The sequence below is a fragment of the Octopus sinensis genome, linkage group LG1 (genome assembly GCF_006345805.1).
Source record: "Octopus sinensis linkage group LG1, ASM634580v1, whole genome shotgun sequence".
Classification (NCBI taxonomy): domain Eukaryota; kingdom Metazoa; phylum Mollusca; class Cephalopoda; order Octopoda; family Octopodidae; genus Octopus; species Octopus sinensis.
In genome coordinates this window covers 154,090,004-154,111,869 of record NC_042997.1, presented here as the reverse complement: position 1 = coordinate 154,111,869, position 21,866 = coordinate 154,090,004, and the positions used below count along the sequence as shown (strand labels likewise).

Below are 21,866 nucleotides of genomic sequence, written 5' to 3'. Positions count from 1 at the left end.
TGCAATTTAACAAGATCCCCTGTTCTTTTCCATTGGATTATTGCAAGTAAGATTTTATTATAACAACCACATTAAGAAATCTCAGGTTAAACGATTCTAATTTGAAGAGAAATGTGGAAAATAGCTTATAATTATCAGAAAAGTTTGTTTAAAAAGGATGATTAATAAACTTATCATATTTATAGCTCAACAGGGCTAATTAAAAAACAATAATCTTTAATTACAAGGTAATTTCAACATAGATTAGAGTTATCAAATTAAATTACTGATAACGTTTATAATTAAATCACGAGCTAAAGATCAATTTGAATTAGTCACATGACCGATATAAGTCACATGCTATGCAACATGGACGTTTCGGATTCTGTTGTGGTACATCATTACAAGTCGTTTTAAGACGGATAGCATTTTCCAACTTACTTCTTAAGGTTTCCTTCTGTAAATAGGAAACTTTGAAATGGAAGAAGAAAATTCTTATCAGCAAGATGAAGCAAAAGTGGAAACGCGACCACAGTCTATCAACTATAGCGAAGAATTTGAAGTGCATGTACCTGAAGGTAACAAAATAAGAACAAATTTTTGTCTTAATTCTGATCAACTTAATTTATTATTTTACTTCGTATAGATCATAAATTAAAGCCTAAAATAACATCTGTTGCTATATAATTGTTATAGGTAAAAAGGAAATGTTATTTTATGCCTAACTTTTTTTTTGTAATGCAAATTGCTATAATATTTTAGTAAATTCTTCATGATTTTCAAAATTAATTGATATGAATAAAGGCAGTGTATTTCAACAGAAATATACTTTTCTACTCTATGCACAAGGCCCGAAATTTGGGGGGAAGGGGCCAGTCGATTAGGTCAGCCCCAGTACGCTACTGGTACTTAATTTATCGACCCATATATATATGCTTATTTGAGAATATTACTATAAAGTTTCAGAACAATTTAATGAGAAAACGAATACAATTTATTCATGTAAACAATAAGAAAATGGAAAAGAAAAAAGATAAAGAAAAAGCAAGAAATTGGTAAATAAACAAATAAAGAAGCGCGCATACTCAACATCGCACCAGGGAATTGTTATGAATATGCAGTATTCTTTAAAAAGTCATTAACATTTTTTCGAAGCATTTAATTAAAATCCAGACAAAGAACAATTAGTTACAATTAAATTCTGACATTTATGTTATCGTGATAAAATAAACTGAATGGCATGTCTATTTATGTCAAAAGCTATGTCAGAAATTAATTGTAACTAATTGTTTTGACAATGTTCTTATTCCTTTTTTTTTTTTTTTACGTCGAAACAAAGTTGTTTATGGCTTTTTCAGAACAATAGACAAGAAAATACTTTGTATTTTTTTTTTAAGATATAAGATAACGTTTATTTTTTTATCTATAATAGTCAATTAGTGTAGATACTGGTGTTAAATAGCGTATCTGGCATTCCTTCGTTAGAAACAGCATAGTTGCAAGAAGCCGTAATAAGATATCTTTTTAAAAATTAATTTAGCTTATTAAGCAGTACAGAATTAAAATAACTATAAATTTTTTCTTCTGACTCTTTTTATACAGTGGTAAATGTCCTAAGTAGTCTCCCTGAATAAAGCTTGTTTTGAGTCTTGAAATCAGTAAACAGTCGTTTTATTTTGTCTGTCGGAAGCTGGACAAATTATTTTAGAGGCAGACTGTTTTGGAAATGTTATTTTACGAGCTAAAAGCAAATAAAAACTGAAAGCATTAGGATCGAAACAGCTTTTTTTTTTTTTTTTTTTATTATTAAGTGGGAGTAGCTTTCTGTTGTATTGAAGGAATCATTTAAACATTAACTGCTGTAAAAATCGGTTTGTACCAAATATATAAACCCGGCATACAGTGAAACGTTGAAACATTTTTAGTTAAACTGTTAGAGACGATTTTTTTTTAATGGTTTCGGAGTAAATGCGGTATTAACCAGTTAACTTAATTCCATCAACGTACAAGTAATTGTACTTTAGTCTCTATTACTCAAATTAACTATTTTGTTCCAGTGTGTGAATATGTTAATCTCCCTAGCTTCATTCAGGTGAAAACGCGTTTCTTGTACTTGGGGAAAGAACTCATTTTTTACCAAATGAAAAATTTCTTTTTAAACACAGAATATTAATTTCAACATGATGTCTAAGTGAGACTTTTTTTTCTCCCATACTGAATTTTATTGTTCTCTAATCTGAAACAAAGCCAAGAATTTTCGTTTGAAATGTCATATTTAATTAAATAAGTGGGTTGGGCCTATACTTTACTGATGCCTCGTCTTCTCAAACATCTTTGATCTTTCCTGGAAATAATGACCACTCCTCATGTACTTTTTGCTTTCATACTTTGATTTTCAGCTATGCTAGCAGTGCTGATAGAGAAGATCATTCAGATGTTTGTATAATATATCCATAATTGCATTATCCTGAATACATACATTTTCTAGTTTTAAGATACTAGGACATGATATTTGAGGAAAATTTGGCTGCAATTTATATCAAGTTGAGCAATCGCATAGCAGCTACTTCTTACCTGGTGACTGAGGCAAAATGACAAAGTAGGTTAAGAATAAAAAGGAAGTTTTAAGTGTTTTGCTGGCATCCCCTCTTTCTCTCTCAGTAAAAATATATGTGGCATGGCTGAGTGGTTAAAAAGTTCACTCTTCAACTAGGTGGTTTCAGGTTCAATCCTACTGTACAACACATTGGGCAGGTGTTTTTTATTGCTTTGCTTGGCCAACTAATTCCTTGGAAGTTAATTTGGTTGATGAAAACTGTACAGTACAGAAACCTGTCGTGTATGTGAACACCTGTATTCCTTATTTTGAATGAAAAAGAGCTGGAGTACAAATGGTGAAGTTTATTAACATTCTCTATTAAAAAACTGCCCACTAGCTCTGTGCTTTTGAAGATGGATTTTAAAAAAACCCCACTTCCTGGAAAAACAGGTAAGGGTGAGTGACTGCGACATTATGTCTAATCGTCTAATCCTGCTAGCATTGGAAAAAGTTAGCCACAATGCCTCCTTAATATGTGCTAGCAGAGAGACTGCCCTCCAGGTGGTGCTAGTTACTAAATTACATTGACACATTTGATTTCCAATTTATGTAATTTTTCTGTTTGTTTCATTTTCCATTGAATCCTTTATTTCTCTCATAGTAGTCACTTGCTCGGTAAATTCAGGATATCCCTCTCTCTTTTGGAGAGGCACTGAGCAGCTATACGCACACATACACACACGGCAGTAACTTCCACCTACCGAATTCAATCACAAAGCTCCGGTCGGCTCGAGGCTATAGTGGAAGACACCTACCCAGAGTGCCACGCAGTGGGACTGAACCCGAAACCATGCAGCTAGGAAGCAAGCTCCCTAACCACACAAAAATGTGCCCTGCCAAATTTGTTTACTCATAACTTCCTGAAAATTTGATATTTATCAATGTAAGTTGCTACAAATACGTCTCAGATGGTGTAGAATTTATGGTAAAAAAAAAAAGGCAGTGAACTAGCAGAAACGTTAGCACGCCGGGCGAAATGCTTACCTTTCACCCTTTCAGGGTTGATAAATTAAGTACCAGTTACGCACTGGGGTCGATCTAATCGACTTGATCCCTTTGTCTGTCCTTGTTTGTTCCCTCTATGTTTAGCCCCTTGTGGGCAGTAAAGAAATAAGAATTTATGGTAAAAAAAGCTTTTTTGGGGAGAAAAGTTTTGGATAACTCATTTGCCTCAAATTTGTTTCCTTGTAGCTTTCAGAAAAATGGTTTGTGATTTTCTGCAGAATCTTGATAATGCAATAGCTTTCATAACGCAATGTTTTCAAAACTATAGTTTGGGAATGTTTTCATCAATTTTCAAACCCATTTACAACATCATAGCCAGTAGGCAGAAGGCCATCAAGTTAACTACAAAGGTAGCAGAGGTTGCTTCAAAGTGGCTATGAATCAGTTGGGAAGTATGGTGATAATATTAACTGGATTCAAACTGGAACTTGAGTGATCCAGGCTGAATTACCTGGGTGACAGTATCTAATTGCGGAGAGATTTAAAACACCCAGTTACTCCAGGTAACATCACTAATGATGTATTCAAGTCACCACAAGGTGATTTCTATGAAAACTATATGACACTGGAAACATCTTGTTAAAAAAAGAAACCTAATAGATTTTCATCTTGTTTCAGTTCTTTTATTTTTCTACTTTTTGTATTTCTTAATATTTTATTTCTTTATTCATTTATCAGTGGGCACAAGTTGGTTTGCTGCAGTATTCCTTGTTGTCAATGCTGCATTAGGTGCTGGTCTTCTCAATTTCCCAGAATCTTACTACCAAGCTGGTGGAGTTCTCATTGGCATAGTCATTCAAGCAGTAAATATTTCTTTTTTTTTTCATTCTTCTGTACTTCATTAAAGTTTCATGTTACAAAGCTATCATGTACACACATGATAGTAAGACTTTCTAATTACTTTTTTCCGATGTTTCTATTATGTTTACTTCAACAATATTATCATATTAACCCCTTTGTTACCATATTTCTGGTAAGATGATCTGTGTTTCTTTCAATTAATTTTGAATATAACAAAGAATTTAGTGAACTAACTTAGTTATCATTAAGCTGGTGTTAGGAGCATAAATTGTGACTAAGGTTTGGTGGAAGATTTTAGCTCAGAACTTTTGAAAACAGAGCCAGAGATGATTTCAACTGGGTTGATATCAAATGGGTTAATATATGCTTGTAGTAAGGTAGCAAACTGGCAGAATAGTTAGCACTCAGGGCAATACTTTGTGGCATTTCGTCCATCTTTATGTTCTGAGTTCAAATTCCACCAAGGTCAACTTTGCCTTTCGTTCTTTCAGGGTTAATAAATTAAGTATCAGTTGAGCGCTGGGTTAATAAATTAAGTATCAGTTGAGCACTTTATTGTAGGCAATAAAGAAATAAGAATTTATGGTAAAAAAAAAGCTTTTTGGGGAGAAAAGTTTTGGATAACTTATTTGCCTCAAATTTGTTTCCATTCTAACTTTTTTACTAAAATTATTGAAAATGTATTGACTAGTATAGCAAACACTTAAATCTTAACTATGGAAACAAATCAAAGATAAAACTGCCAGTATAATAAAACTTTGATTGATAATGAGCTTTTTAGAATATTCTTCTAGTCTATAAACTTAAAGGAGTGTCTTTCATTTTTCTTTTAGTTTTTGATGATATTTGTGGTGGCAGCTCTATTAATTCTTGTGTACTGCTCTGATAAAAACCAAAGTACTAACTACCAAGAAGTCGTTTTCTATCTGTGTGGCCATCAGGGTCTGTTGTGGTGTTCTATCGCAATCACGCTTTACTGCTATGGTACCTGCATCACTTTCCTTATCATCATTGGCGACCAATGGCAAGAATGTAAGTAACAAAATTTTGTTTAATCTGTTTTTATACAAGTATGGAGGTAGGGTTGCTATTTGCTAATTTGCATTGTTTTTAAAACTTGGTGCATTTTACTAGAGTAATCATGTGAAGTTGAAATGGAACTTAATTGTCATACAAATAGATTGAGAGAAGACACCTCAACCCTTTAGCATTCATATTACTCTGTTTAATGTAATGCTTATTCAGTCCCTTTTGTTTTAAATTAATCCTGCATTAACTTGTAGCTTCAAGATTTCAGTCGTGTGATTGCATATGCTTGGAATGACATTATAGGGTACGTGTGAGAGACAAGATCTGACTGGTTTGAATATAAAACAAGTAGGCTGAATATGGCTGGTTTAAATGCTGGAGGTTTAAAGAACACAACACAACTGTTGTAGTAAGTTTGAAATGATACTCTCGTTCAATGCTTTTAATTTAACCCTTTAACATTTAAACCATCCATATCCAGCCAAAATATTCTACCTATTTCTTTATTACCCACAAGGAGATAAACACAGAGGGAACAGACAAGGACAGACATAGGTATTAAGTCGATTATATCGACCCCAGTGCGTAACTGGTACTTAATTTATCGACCCCGAAAGGATGAAAGGCAAAGTCGACCGAGGAAGACATGGGACAAGGTGGTGAAGCATGACCATTGAACTTTGAACCTCACAGAAGCAATGCCTAGTGACCAAGTACTTTGAACTCACAACGTAGCGGCAGACGAAATACCGCTAAGCATTTCACCCGGCATGCTAACGTTTCTGCCAGCTCACCGCCAAAATATTCTACCTGCATTATGTTCAAGCTGGCAAAATGCAGCTCCTCACATTTACCCTACAATGTCATACTAAAAATGAACTACCACATCATCAAAGACTTGGAGATACAAGATAATTCATGATTAATTCAAAACAATGTGAATAAATAAGCATTATATTTAACAAAATAATCTGAATGCTATAGGGTTAATTTAAAGGTATTGAAACAGTATCATCACAATCTCTTTCTACTATATTGCTTGACACTTGTTCACTCAGCAGTATTTTTATTTAAAGGTAACAAAAACTTTTCAAGCTATGCTACGACATCGCTCCTGCATGTGGGTGGAAGTTTAGTCTTCATAATTATTACATGATCAATTTATGCTAGAATATTTTCGGTCATCACCATCAACATTGTTTAATGTCCATTGTCCATGCTGGCATGGGTTGAACGGGGCTGGTACGCTGGAAGGCTGCACCAGGCTCCAGTCTGATTTGGCATGGTTTTCTATGGCTGGATGCCCTTCCTAACACCAAACACTCCAAGAGCGTAATGGGCGCTCTTACGTGCCATTTGCATGACACCGGTATCTGATACGACTGCGATTTGCTCGGCTTGATGGGTCTTCTTTTCAAGCACAACATAATGCCAAAGGTCTTGGTCATTGCCTCCGCGAGGCCCAACACTCAAAAGGAACTCAGCCGCTATGCTTCAGTTAGGCCCAACACTCAAAAAGAACTCACCCACTTTGCCTCCATAAGGCCCAACATTCAAGTTGATTTTTTTTTTTACGTGTCACCTGCACAGGTGCACTTGGCTTGACAGGACCTCTTAAACAGCGTACATCGCCAAAGTACTTGGTCACTAGGCATTGCCTCTGTGAGGTTCAAAGTTCAATGATCATGCTTCACCACCTTATCCCATGTCTTCCTCAGTCTACCTCTACTACAGGTTCCTTCAACAGAAATTGGCACTTCTTTAGACAGCTGTCCTTGTCCATGCACATTCTTATGACCATACCAGCACAGTCGTTTCCCTTGCACACCACATCTGATTCCTCTTATGCCTAACTTTTCTGTCGAGCATATACACTGACATTGCACATCAAGCAAAGCGTACTGGTTTCATTTCCCTCAAGCCTACGCATGTCCTCAGCTGTCATACCCCATGTTTCACTGCCATGTAGCATAGCTGTTTGCACACAGGCATCAAACAATCTGCCGTTCAGTCTGAGTGTGAGGTAGATTGCCTCACTCCTTTGTTGCCTGTAGGGGTAGGAGCTCTCTGAACTTTGCCCAACCTAATCTTATTCTCACTGCTACGCTCTCGGAACATCCACCTCCACTACTAACCTGGTCATCTAGAAGCTATCTACTACCTCTAGTTTTCACCCCTGACAGTTGGAGTGTTTTCTGCACATGTTTAGCATTTATTTTGCCTGTGCACCTTCCACATACAAAAGTTAGTTTTTCTGTTAACCTTCCTTTGATGTTGCTGCACCTTTTATATGTCCAGAGCTTACACTAGGTGAATCTTATGGAGCTTCTACCTACATCTTTTCTACAGATTGAGCAGGGCCATCTACCTGAGGAAATTTGTGATTTGTTTGCCTTCCTACTTATTATGACTTGGGTTTTTGCTAGGTTAACTCTAAGGCCCTTTGATTATAGACCTTGTTTCCATACCTGGAACTTCTCTAGCTCAGGTTGTGATTTAGCTGTAAGAGCAAGGTCATCATCATAGAGGAGCTCCCAGGGGTAGCCTGTCTTGAATTCCTCTGTTATTGCCTGGAGGATTATGATGAACAAGAGGGGGCTGAGCACCGATTCTTGATGAACCCTACTTGTACCCTGAATTCTTAGCTGTACTCATTGCCCACCCTCACCTTACTGATAGCATCCCTGTACAGCTCTCACCAACCATTTGTCTATTCCTAGTTTCTGCATTGACCACCAGATAAGGATGGGGGAACCCTGTCAAAAGCTTTCTCCAAATCAACGAAAGCCAAGTACAGAGGTTTATCTTTGGTTAGGTATTTCTACTGCAGTTACCTTACCAGAAATATAGCATCAGTGGTGCTTCTACCTGGCACAAAGCCAAACTGCATCTTATCTAGACTCTCTCCCTGATTAGTTGGTCTATGACTTTCTCCACAACTTTCATCACCTGATCCAATAATTTGATACCTCTGTAACTATTTCTATCTAAGGCATTACCTTTAACTTTGTAGCAGTTGACTATGGTGCTGCTACACCCGTCATTGGGTATGACTTCTTCATGAACCACCTGATTTACAATACGGGTGACTAGACCATAACCCACACCACTGGATATTTTAAGCATCTCGGTGGTGATTCCTGATGGGCTGGGGGCTTCCCCTGTCTTCATATCCTTAAAATTAATATTAATGCATGCGTTTTCTCTTTTCAGTTTTTATCTTTGTTAATAAGGGCCTTTTCTGTACAAACCCTTGGTATATGAACCGAATATTTACTATAGTAGTGACCTCAACAGTACTCATTTTACCATTCTGTTTCCCTAAGAAGATAGATTTCCTGAAGTATGCAAGGTTAGTATTGGAATTACACTTTTGAGTTGCTTCTGGCCATAAATGTGACAAAATTTTTTAATACTTTATTATATATGTAACTCTGTCACAAAGTAAAGCAAAGGTATATATAATGGTACACATGTTTTAAATAGCTATTGTTACTACAATCATCCAAATATTTTATTGGAATTTTTATGTTAAGTTCATTTCAATGTTTGTCATTTACTTTGAAATTCATAGAACCTTGCATTCTTATATTCTATATATTTCCAGTTTCCTAGGAGTTGTGGCTGTTATATATGTTGTGATTGTTGTTATTGCCAAATATGCATTACTTGAAACTCCTCCTGAATATATACGCACTTCGTAAGTAACACTTGCCATTTTCTACAGCTTTATATCCTAAATTTCCTCACCATCACTATAATTTGATATTTATTAAAGGTTTGTAGGTACGTGGTACTTCATTATACATACATACAAGGTCTGATCAATAAGTGTCCGAACTGTTGCCATAGTAATGCAGCTAAAGCACATAGTGAAGCCACTTGGTACAGATTAACCTGGAATTCTGCTGTGCATGCGCACTAAATTTTAACGTTCTATCTCACTTGCACTGTTTACAGCTGTGCTTTGGAAGGAAGGTGTGTAGCATATGATCATCGCATTGACCATGACGGAGAAAGTTGAGCAGAGAATCTGCATCAAATTTTGCCAAAAGCTTGTCGATATCTGCTCAGAGGTCTATGCAAAGTTTTCAAAAAGTATTCATCGTTCTCAACACAATCAAGATCTTGTGCAACTGAAACCCTGAGTGTCATTTTGATCAGCTGAAAGCAGTTTTGATGCAGACTTAGACACGCATCTCGTAGCCAAATCTTCAGTGATAATGGACTGAACTGAACCATAACTAATCTACACATCCTCTGATAACTCATATATTGTGATTCAACGATTTCCCCTCACATCTGTGATGTTTTTCTCAGTTCTACTGGTTGCAAGTCTCCCAGAACCTTTGTCAATATCAACATTTTTCAGCCATCTTGGAAACGTCTGAACTTGTGTGCAGCTCACACCCTCCTCTCCATACACTTTCTGCAAATTTGCAAGGCCTCTTAGCAGGTATCGCCATGACAACTTTCACTGTCATGGTCAATGCGATGATCACATGCTACACACCTTCCTTCAAGTGATTCAAGTGACCTGCAATGTAATTAGAGTTGGCCAGGCCAGCTCTAAACCATGCTAGCAAGGGACAAATAAAAAAAATCCTCCAAAATCTAATGTAAAGTGAATGAATTATCTTCTGTATGGGTACTATATTTATATAATGAATATCTACATAATGTGCAAAGTTAGTAAACTATGTAAGATAATGCCAAAAAATAAAGACAAGACATTATATTTCCCAACACAAGCTATTAAATACTTATACAATATTTGGGAAAGCTTCACTTTATCAAATACAAGATAGAAGATAACCCAAGAGTTTAGAGAAAGAGTGAAAATTTTGTTGTGCCAAACGAAAACAGACTGGCCTGCTGATGATAACACTTGAAAATATTTATATCATTTCTTCATCATCATCGTCGTTTAATGTCCGTTTTCCGTGCTAGCACAGGTTGGACGGTTCGACCGGAGCCTGAGAAACCAGGAGGCTGCACCAGGCTCCAGTCTGATCTGGCAGTGTTTCTACAGCTGGATGCCCTTTCTAACGCCAACCACCCCATGAGTGTAGTGGGTGCTTTTTATGTGCCACCAGTACAGGTGCCAGGGGAGGCTGGCAGCAGCCACGATCGGTTGGTGCTTTTTACATGCCACCAGCACAGAAGCCAGTCAAGGCAGCACTGGCATCGGCCACATTCGGATGGTGTTTTTTACGTGCCACCGGCACAGGTATCACAACTACAATTTCCATTTGATATTTATTTTGATGTTGATGTACTTGACTCAATAGGTCTCCTCAAGCACAGCAGGTCAACCTACGATCCAAAGTAAGCACAGCAGGTCGTTCTGCAATCCAAGGTACTTAGGATAGGCTGGGGCTATGTGAAACTGGTGCAGGAAACAGCTATGAACTCACATTCTTTGTCGGGTCATTGCAGTCACAGCATATCTCCAGAGATCTTGGTCTTTCATCATTGCGTTTGAAGGTCATGCTTGACCACCTCATCCCATGTCTTCCTGGGTCTACCTCTCCCCCAGATACCTTCAACTGTTTGGGAGTGGCACCTCTTCACACGCCTCTCCCCATCCATCCGTAGTACATGACCATACCAGCGCAAACGTCTCTCTTGCACGCTACATCCCATGCCTCTTATGTCCAGCATTTCTCTCATGGCGCTTACACTCTGTCGTGTGTGCACACTGACATTACACATCCAGCGGATCATGCTAGCTTCATTTCTTTCAAGCCTACGCATGTCCTCTGCAGTCACAGCCCATGTTTCACTACCGTGAAGCATGGTAGTTCGCACACATGCATCGTACAATCTACCTTTCACTCTGAGCGAGACCCTTTGTCACCTGTAGGGGTAGAAGCTTTCTAAACTTTGCCCAGGCTATTCATATTCTAGTGGTGACACCCTCTGAGCATCCACCTCCACTACTAACTTGGTCACCTAGGTAGCAGAAACTATCAACTATTTCTAGTTTCTCCCCCTGGAGTGTGATGGAATCTGTTTTCTGGGTATCTGTGGTGTCTATTGCCCCTGTGCATCTGCCGCACACGAAAGCTATCTTCTCGATTAATTTTCCTTTGATGTTGCTGCACCTCTTATGCCCATAGCTTACACTGGGTACATCTTCTACAGATCAAGCAGAGCCACCTACCTGAGGGGATGTGTGATGAGTTCGCCTTCCTGCTTACTATAACTTTGGTCTTTGCTACATTTACTCTAAGGCCTTTTGATTCTAAACCTAGCTTCCAAACCCGAAATTTATTTTCTAGTTCCAGTAGTGATTCTGCTATGAGGGCTCAGGGGCAACCCGTTTTGAATTCCTCTGTTATTAAGTATAAGTAAATACTTCAACCCTTTAGCATTTAAACTGGCTGTATCTGTCCCAAATATTCTGTTTTATGTTCAAACTGGCCAGTTCTGCCTTTGCACACTTACCCTACAATATCATTCCAAGAATAAACAATCACATCATCTAAATTTCAATGCTACAATGTATGGCATGATTAATTCAAAACAATTTGATTATATAAGCATTACATTTGACAGAATAATCTGAATGCTAAAGAGTTAAGATGCTTATGTTACTAAGAGAAATAACTCAGTTGATGAACTTGACGATTTTATTAAATGGAGATCAGTTAACAGAGTATCTATGAGCTTGATATAATTGACTAACTTTTTCTAACCTTTTGGAAGTCCTGCTCCTGTAGCAGTAATTCAATTACTGATATAAGTAAAAGAATAACAAAAATGTTATATATATTTATATATATATATATTTTTTTTTTTTTTTCATTCAGACCTGAAAATTGGATTGATGTCTTTTATGTCATGCCTACTGTTTGTTTCTCCTATCAGGTGAGTCCAAATTATTGTCCTTATTAACGCATACATCAGTATTTTGTCTTGTAGTTTTTCCAGTCTTAGGATTAATCTATATCTTAGCATGTTGATTCTTACTGCAGTAAAACAAGTTGTAGTTTTTCTTTTGTCTTTTCCCTTTACAAGTCTCAGAACCTACAAAGGTCATGAATGTGGACTTTCTTCCAACTGATAAATTATCATTTGGGCCTTTGTCAGTCAAGGTCAACCATGTATGAGCAAGATTATTTTGGGTAAGACTGGCAAAGTCTGCTTTTCACAACACTGATGTTTATATCCAAGGTAAAGCTGCCAAATTGGGGAAACACAGTTTGGCACCAGTGTCATTGTCATTATAGGTGTTGCTCTCAGAAAGCAAAGAACCAGAATAGATGCCTCAAAGCATCTTGCTCAATCTTGTTTCAATTCACTACCTTGGATTGATGCTCTTTTTTTCTCTTTTTATTAACCCTGAAAAGATTGTTAAGTTGGCTTCAGTAGGATTTGAACTCACAGTACAGAGATCCACAAATACTATAAGGCATTCTATCCAATACTCTAACAACTCTACTAGTTCACTCCCTTAAGTGATAAATACTTCAAAAATTTTAATTTTATCCAATTGATGTAACCTAATGAATAATTTTTCTAGTTTGGGTATTTATCAAATATTTCATTTCTCTTTTTAGTATAAATGTATGTAATATTGAGTAGGTTGGTTATTTAATGAAGTGAGCCCATTTTATTGAAATGAGTCTTCTGTTCTCTTCACATGTAAAGGCATTTTATCTTTACATTCTAAACTACCATACTTCAGCTTGCTTGTAGTTATTGTTTAATCCCAAAATCAGCCCTGATGAAGCATTTTAGTTGTGATCATCCTATCTTATTTAAGTAATAGACAAAATTGTATGATACTTCCCTTTTTTATAGTCGTGTTCTTAAGAAGCTTGCTTTAAAAGCACATGGCTCTGATTTCAGTTCTATTGTATAGAACCCTTTAGGCAAGTCTTCTGTATATGCATGTGTGTCTGTTTCATTGCTTTACATCAAAAAGTAATTAAGTCATTTAATAGAATAAGCACCAAACTGAAATAAATTTCAAGTCCTATGTGATCTACTAAAACTCTTAAAGGGTTTGCTCCAACATGGCCAACGTTGAAACCAGCGAAAAAGTAGGTCATGTCATTTGAGCCAACACTAATATCTTATCATGATTTAAAATATATCAGCTAAACTGAGATTTTTTTTTTTCTCCAAGTTATATTTCAGGATGGTAATTTCCCTTCCCCCCACTCCAATAAACATGCACTATATATTTTTTCTTTATTCATTTATTACTATTCCTATTTTATTATTTTTACTCATGTCCATTGTCCAGAAATCTTTTGTCACACATCTGTGACCTCTTCAGCGATACTTCGTTTTCGTGTGTGTTCTTGCTCCACTTACTCCATTCTGTTCTTATAAGATGTGTATCCTTATGTGCGCATGTGTGTGTGTCATAGTTTTTAGCAGTAGTGTGACCTTCCCCTAAACATTCTCTCATGCCATTGTGCTGCTGCTGTTATCCATGAGAGGTACTTATTAGTGAATTTCTTTAAAATCACTTCAGGCACAAGGGAGTAGATAATGTATCTTTTATTAACCTATTTCAGGTACTTGATAATAAATGTTGTTCCTGTTCACATAGCCAGTAGTAACTGTAACATTTCTCATGAATATACCATTAACTTGTTTTTCTTTTTGTTTCAGTGCCATGTTAGTGTTATACCCATTTACTCTTGTCTAAAAAAGAGAACACTACGGGAATTTTCTAAGACGATTGCTGTGGCTCTTGCCCTTTGTATAATTACTTACACAGTTATGGCAACGTGTGGCTACTTAACATTTGGTTCCAAAATCAAAAGTGACATTCTCTTATCTTACAATAACCCAGATGTCTCGATCCTTGTAGCTGTACTTTTAATAGGTTTCAAGACTTACACTTGCTATCCAATTTTACATTTTTGTGGCAGGTTTGTATCTTTTTCTTTTTAAATCTAAATTATTTGAATTATTTTGCAAAATTTATTCTGTGACAGTTTGAATGCTTGATACACAGTGAAGGATTAGGCAAAATATCAGTATTAGATATTCGGAGTATACAATATGTGCAATAAAAACACTGTGGGATCTGTGACAGAGCCTTAAACAACAAAGAATTTAGATGTGCTAAACATACAAGCAGCAATAGGAGTTCTTATGATATCTAAGAACAACCCAGGCAGCCTACAGGGTTGTTTAGCCCAGACTTGTTTTAATTAAGCATTTAGCATTCAAACTGGCTGTATCCAGCCCTGATAAATATTCTACATGTTCTAAGTTATAATCCTCCAGATCCAGTCGCTCTCACCTACCTTATAATATCATTCTTCAAAAATACAGTCACCTCATTCAAATCTCAAATCTATAAGTTAATGCATAATTAATTCAAAACAATGTGAATAAATAAGCATTACGTTTGCTAGTAAGCATACCTATGACCTATAACATTTTTTTTTTTTAATCTATGACTCAAAAACAGTAAAATGTTAGTTGAGGTTTAAAGAGTATTTTTGAAACTATATTATCTCCACACATTTATAGACAGTACTAACTGCATTTTATAATTACATCAGTACTCATCATCATTTAATATCTGTTGACCATGCTGGCATGGGTCAGGCAGTTTGACTGGGCTGGCCTGCTGGAAGGCTGCACCAGACTCCACTCTGATTTGGCATAGTTTTCTATGGCTGGATGCCCTTCCTAATGCCAACCACTCTGATAGTGTAATGGGTGCTTTTCTGTGCCATTTCTTAATTATTGACTACATAAACAATGATGTGAGATATCAGTAGCATAATAAATAAAAACGTCTGTTATTTTCATTTAACTCTTGACTATTTTAAAAATTAATTGCAGCATTTAGGTTGTGTATTATTAGAAATATGGTCATTTGCAGCTTAGAATTAGGTTGTCCAGAAAGTTCTGAGCATTTTTTAAAATGCAAAAAGGGATATAAATAATTGGACCTTTCAATAAATTTTATTTGATGAAATATCAGCTCATTAAGAATGAAATGTCTGATTTTGAACTGAAAGTTTATTTTACTTTATCTTAGCAAAAAGCAATGCAGTTAATCAGAGTATGCACCTAAATTATCAACACAATTTTGCCATTTTATCAGTAGCTTATTTATGCAGGTAGCAAAAAATTCTGGAGAACAAGAGTTGATGAAATCAGGAAAGGCCGTTTTTGCATCTTCTTCAGATTTGAAGTTTTTTTCCTTGTCTAATGCCTGGAAAATATGATAGTCAATTGATGCAAGGTCTGGTGAATATGGTGGATGACAGAGTACTTCCAAGTTCAGTTCCTGTAACTGGGGTACCGTTCTTTGTACAACATATGGTTGAGCATTGTCTTGCAAGAGAATTGGCCTGTTTCTATTGACCAATCTCAGTTGTTTAATTGCAAGTTCACTCATCACTTCATCCAATTAGTTGATGTATACATCCGCTGTAATTGACAGGTCTCATGAAGCTGTAGTGGATGACACCAGCGCTGGGCCACCAAACAGACACCATTAGCTTTTTTTGGTGAATATTCTTTTTTGGATTGTGTTTTGGCACTTTGTCTCTATCCAACCACCATGCAGAACGCTTGCCATTGTTGAAAAGAATCCAGTTTTTCATCACATGTAACAATACAATGCAAAAATGGTTCGCTTTTATGGCGTGACAGCAAAGAACAAGTTTCAAGACAACATGTCAATTGATGCTCATTCAGTTTGTGTGGTACCCACCTGTCCAGCTTCTTTACTTTGCTGATTTGTTTCAGATGGTCCTATTTAGTTGGAATCGAAACGTCAAACCTTGCTGCTAACTCATGTGTAGTTTGAGAGGTATCTGCTTCCACTACATTATCCACCTTGGTCTCAAGTCTACCAAGGGGCTGATTTTCTCAAACCATCAATGACAGTACACATCATCATTTCTGTCTGGGGTGCATTGGTTCCTTGACAGAACTCATATTCATAAACAATACAAGAAAAATCAGACATTTCATTCTTAATGACCTGATAATTTCCATTATTATTAAAGACCTTTGCTCATCTATCAGGCAATTTAAGTATTCCATCAGCATAAAATTTGACTAGCTTTGAAGAAAAAATGCTATCTAGATGCATTTTGATTCCATCTAAATTGTTAAAAGGTTTTTCCTTACAATGGGTTCTGTAAAGACAAAAACAAGTAGTAGTTAGATGGCACAATATCAGGAGACTATGGTGGATGGGATAAGAGATCCCAGCCAAGTTCACATAACTTTGTTTGGTGGGGCCAAAGACATGTGGTCAGGCATAGTCTTGTTGGGACACTACTCCTTTCCTGTTGGCAATCTCCAGCCTCAATTCTTTGATTTTTTTTTTTTAGTTCAAATTAGCCAGCTGACGACAGTACACATCAGAATTAATGGTCTGGCTTTGTGGGAGAAGGTATTAATAAATAATACCTTTATGATCCCACCAAATGCAGAGTGTAGCTTTTTTGGCATAGATATTTGTCTTTGGTTACTGTTTACACAAACTTCAGGATCTTTTTCACACTACATTTTTGTATACAATCCATTTTTCTTCTCCATTCACAAGTTGTTTCAATAAAGGCATGCTTTTTCATTCCATTTCAAAAGCTTATTACAAACGGAATACCAAACCAATTAATCCTTTTCTGAGAGTTTCTGAGGAACCCATACACTATAGCAAGAAATGTATCCTAGCTTCACCAGGTGTACTTGAGCCATACTTTTAGAAACTTCCAACTCTTCTGCAATTTCTCTAGTCACAATATTTGAGCTTTCTTTGATTTTTGCTTTCAAAAAAACATTTTCATCCAGTTTTGAAGGTCTTCCGCTGTGACTGTCATCTTCCAAGCTAAACTCTCCAGCTTTAAGTTTTGCAAACCACCTTTGAACAATTGATTAGCCTACAACATCATCACCATAAACTTCAGAAATGTTTTTGCAAGTCTTTGCAACATTTCTCTCTTTTTTTTAAAAAAGAAAAACATTCATCATCATCATCATCATCATCGTTTAACGTCCGTTCTCCATGCTAGCATGGGTTGGACGGTTCGACCGGGGATCTGGAAAGCCAGAAGGCTGCACCAGGCTCCGGTCTTATCTGGCAAAGTTTCTACAGCTGGATGCCCTTCCTAACGCCAACCACTCCGTGAGTGTAGTGAGTGCTTTTTATGTGCCACCTGCACTGGTGCCAGGCGAGGCTGGCATCGGCCACGGTCGGATTGGTGCATTTTATGGAAGCCAGTCAAGGCAGCACTGGCTTCGGCTACGATTCGGATGGTGCTTTTTACGTGCCACCAACACGGAAGCCAGTCGAGGCGGCGCTGGCATCAGCCACAATTCGGATGGTGCATTTTATGGAAGCCAGTCGGCACTGGCTTCGGCTGGATGGTGCTTTTTACATGCCGCCGACACGGAAGCCAGTCGAGGCGGCACAACATGAATATGAAATTTTTGGTTATCCATTTCAAATGTCAATAAAAGGTAACCAGAATGAAAGATAAATCTATTTTTAGTCAGAAACAAAGAAGAGATGCACTACCACTTCAAGCAATGCCAAAGTTTTAACTGTTGCGTTTCAAGTGTGTTCAATGAAGTGTTAAATGGTTTGACTTAAAAACACTCAAAATTTTCCAGAGAACCTATTAGTATTAGGTTAATACATCTTTCCATTAAGATGTATAGGAACAGCATTAGTTTTACATGTGCCTATAAATATATTATTTTCTATTTTTATTGACACTAAAATAAAAAATCTTCAGTTTAAAACTCACTCTGCAATTATAACATTTTTGTTGCCCTTGTTTAGCCCAGTGTCAACCCTTACTGGGCAGGTCTGTGATCAAAGCTATTCCAGCTGTGACCATCCTACCTTTTCCCCAACCATCATGCATGTAGATTACATTATCCAACAATCTTTTTTTAAGCAGTTGTGATTTGAGGGTAACTAGACTGCTATTTTTAGCAACCACACAGAGGCACTCCTCATTCTTTGTTTTTTATATATATGTTGCTCTAATAATTACTGTCCTTAACTTGTAATTCTTCATTTTGCAGGGCTGGTTTAGAAAGTTTATGGTGTTATATATTTAATCTCTCTGCTGTGAGTGCCAGTATCCATGAGAAAGTACGGCGTATTATAATGACTCTAGTCTGGTTTTTTACAACTCTTCTCCTTGCTGTGTTAATTCCTAATATTGGAGTAGTCATCGCATTCCTTGGAACATTAGCAGCTGTCTTTATCTTTGTCTTCCCAGGTAATCTCAGTTTTCTATTTACTTTCATTTTCTTTAGAATATCTCCCATGTCTAGTTAATTCCTAACAGAATTCAGAAGTTGAAGCCATTTGTTTGAAGATGTAATAGTAGTTACTTAAAATGAAATCTCTTTCTAAACATGGGTGGCTGTGCATTAAAAAGTTTGATTCCCAAACACGTGGTTTCAGGTTTGCCAAGATGCCATGCAGTGAGACTGCATGCATACATACACACACAGGCTTCTTTCAGTTTCCATCTACCAGATCCACTGATACAGGAGAAGCACATTGTGTGTGTTTACACACATACATATATACAATAAAGCCTTGATATACGAGTTAATTTGTTCCTGGAGACTACTCATAAAGCAGAGCAAAAATTTTCCATGGTAGCAATGTTATAAATCATAATTCATTCTCAGAAAAATATTTTACCTTTAAAATTTCTAATACTTGTAAATAAATGGCAATAAAATAACCATAGAATGTAAAGTAAAAAGACTGTCAAGATCATTTATAATAAATATTAATATAATTGTTTTCTAAATCACCATCACTCACACCCGACTCACATGCACACCATCATTTGTAGATGCTGTTGCCAATTCACAAGCACTTGTAGATTTCTTTTTAAAAAACAAGTCTAGAGTATTATTATTCAGGTCATTGCCTGGAATTGAACTTGGAATCTTGGGGTTAGTAGCCTGTGCTTTTAACCACTACACCATATGCCCATAGGCATAGTCTAGAGTAGTTTGCTTAGAAGAAGCTTTTTTTTTTCGCTCTCTATAAATTTCTTAGTAACACGCAGAAGTATTTGTTGTAATAGTAGAAACTTTAGCACTTCGTTGAAAATTTATATTTATTATAAAACTCATAAACCCAGGGTCTCACAAATTGGGCCATTGTAAAGTGAGGTATTACTATACATGTGTGTGTTACTGTTTCCTTGCCTTTTATCAGGTATTAGTTGTAAGAAAGTGTCACCATCATTGCAAGCAGTGTCCTTTATTTATCTCCTGTGAAAACATGTCCAACCATGGAAAAATATTATCTTATTTAGAAGCAGGTGAGTGATGGTGACAGGAAAGGCACCCAACAATAGAAAATCTGCCTCAACTACTTCTATCCAACCTATGCAAGCATGGAAAAGTGGATATTACGTCTATAGAATTTAGGTTTATCCCTAACAGATATCATATAACAAGATACCTAGGTACAATAATTTATCAATTTCCTGCAAAATATTTGAGTTCCTCTCTAAATTTTGATTGTATTGGGATAATTGAAAGAAAATTACTACATTGTCACATTATTTAAAAAAAAAAAAAAACATTAGAATGTGATTTAATAAGTGTAATTGCTATTTCATGCAGTTGAATGACTGCATTGAGACTCCTTCTTGACATTTAGTAGGGATGAAATAAAGGTAAAAATGAAGCTGCTTTTATCTCTCTCTCTCTCTCTCTCTCTCTCTCTCACACATTTCTCTTCATATTATACCAATTATAACTTACTGCCTATTCTTCATTAACACCCCTTTTTCTTTTTTTCTTTTTTGTAAACTGATCTCAAAACAAAACCCCAGATAAAGCTATAAATCTTCCTTTTTCTGTTTATATTTTTCAGGTATATGCATCCTTCAACTAGGTTTACATATGAACGACTTCCCAGTGTGGAAACCACGACTAGCTGTTGGCAGTGGAATATTATTTTTGTCTTTAGGTGCTTTTATTTTTGGTGTCACCTTTACTCAAGCCATTCTGGATAACCTTCATGGGTTTTCTGGGAGTGGAGCAGAAAATACCTGTGATACAAACGTTACATCTACCTAGAAAAAAAAAAGTATATTGAACAAATATGAACAAAAATTGTTAAATTTTAATGATTTTTTTTTTTTCCATAACATTTGTTCCTTTCATCCAGTTTTTGTATTCTGTAAAAGTGTTTTCAGTGTAATTCAGTGTTCAAAAATACTTTGGATAATGTGATATTCTATTAACATATTTTTGTAATAATTTGATAAATGAATTTATTTTCTTGTGTTTTATATATAATATATATATCATCATCATTTAGCGTCCATGTTCCATGCTGGCATGGATTGAACTGTTCAACAGGATTATGACTATGCATTGGGCTTTAATGTCTGCTCAAGGCAGTCCCCTAGATGGTCAGATCCTGTGAAACTACCCAACTTGTGCCAGCATGGAATATGATTATTAAATGGTGGTTTACATATATAATGTTTTCAGTTTCAACAAATTTAGTACTATAATTCTATATATTTTTAGTACTATAATTCTATATATTTTTAGTTACATCTTTTGCGTGTAAATTTTTTTAGATAAAAATCAACAAATTTTTTTGTTAATTACATGTATTATAAAAATTGCTATTTTTTACTATAGCTCTCACTTTCTAGATCTTTTCACTAAGATCTATACCGGTTTATTTATGTACCATTTGTCAAATGAGAAGTCACTCTTTAAATGGCTAAACTATTGCAGGCTGTTATTCCTAAGAGAGTAATTAAATTCAACACTGCAAGCTAATGAAGTACAGTGTTATTGTTGCTTAAAGCAATAAAACTATACTGCCTCCATGGCTCTTGCTCATACTTGGTTACTGAAAGTTTAGTATGTTTGATAGGCATATAAAGTAGCTGTACTAACAAGCCATGAACTACCAATCTCTAAGCTGATTGTTGTCTTGTCTCATGCTCTATCAGTGTTGTTATTGTCATGTTTCCACTGTAACTGCTCCGTAATTAGAAATCTGTTCAATCATGGGACCATCACAACTATTTCTTTACGAACTACATGGTTCCGGGTTCAGTCCCACTGCGTGACACCTTGGGCAGGTGTCTTCTACTATAGCCTCGGGCCAACCAAAGCCTTGTGAGTGAATTTGGTAGACAGAAACTGAAAGAAGCCTGTTGTATGTATGTATATATATATATATATATATGTTTGTGTGTCTGTGTTTGTCCCCCCAACATCACTTGACAACCGATGCTGGTGTGTTTACGTCCCCGTAACTTAGCAGTTTGGCAAAAGAGACTGATAGAATAAGTACTAGGCTTACAAAGAATAAGTCCTGGGGTCGATGTGCTCGACTAAAGGCGGTGCTCCAGCATGGCCCCAGTCAAATGACTGAAACAAGTAAAAGAGTAATGGAATTATATTCTTAAAACATCCCCTTTTTCTTCTTACCACCTAC

At 36.2% G+C, this 21,866-nt stretch overlaps 1 protein-coding gene across 2 annotated transcripts; it reads left to right on the top strand.

Annotated features, from left to right (window-relative positions):
* The first annotated feature begins 321 nt into the window (after positions 1 to 321).
* On the top strand, positions 322 to 21,579 carry LOC115219235 (putative sodium-coupled neutral amino acid transporter 7). 2 transcript variants are annotated; one of them, XM_029789380.2, is made up of 9 exons: positions 322 to 557; positions 4,262 to 4,386; positions 5,218 to 5,416; positions 8,627 to 8,765; positions 9,021 to 9,113; positions 12,229 to 12,286; positions 14,045 to 14,307; positions 18,446 to 18,645; positions 20,274 to 21,579. In XM_029789380.2, exons 1-9 carry the CDS (start codon positions 458 to 460, stop codon positions 20,477 to 20,479), a joined length of 1,383 nt encoding a protein of 460 aa, XP_029645240.1. In that variant the 5' UTR covers positions 322 to 457; the 3' UTR covers positions 20,480 to 21,579. The 2 variants fall into 2 exon arrangements, with proteins under 2 accessions (XP_029645240.1, XP_036361618.1); XM_036505725.1 differs by lacking the exon at positions 4,262 to 4,386 and having other exon boundaries at positions 326 to 557.
* Positions 21,580 to 21,866: the final 287 nt, after the last annotated feature.

Excerpts from the sequence above, each read along its gene's own strand:
- LOC115219235 (XM_029789380.2), top strand. The coding sequence starts at position 458 with ATGGAAGAAGAAAATTCTTATCAGCAAGATGAAGCAAAAGTGGAAACG. Across the intron at positions 4,387-5,217 it reads TTGGCATAGTCATTCAAGCA|TTTTTGATGATATTTGTGGT; the intron begins GTAAATATTTCT and ends TTTTTCTTTTAG. Across the intron at positions 8,766-9,020 it reads GATTTCCTGAAGTATGCAAG|TTTCCTAGGAGTTGTGGCTG; the intron begins GTTAGTATTGGA and ends ATATATTTCCAG.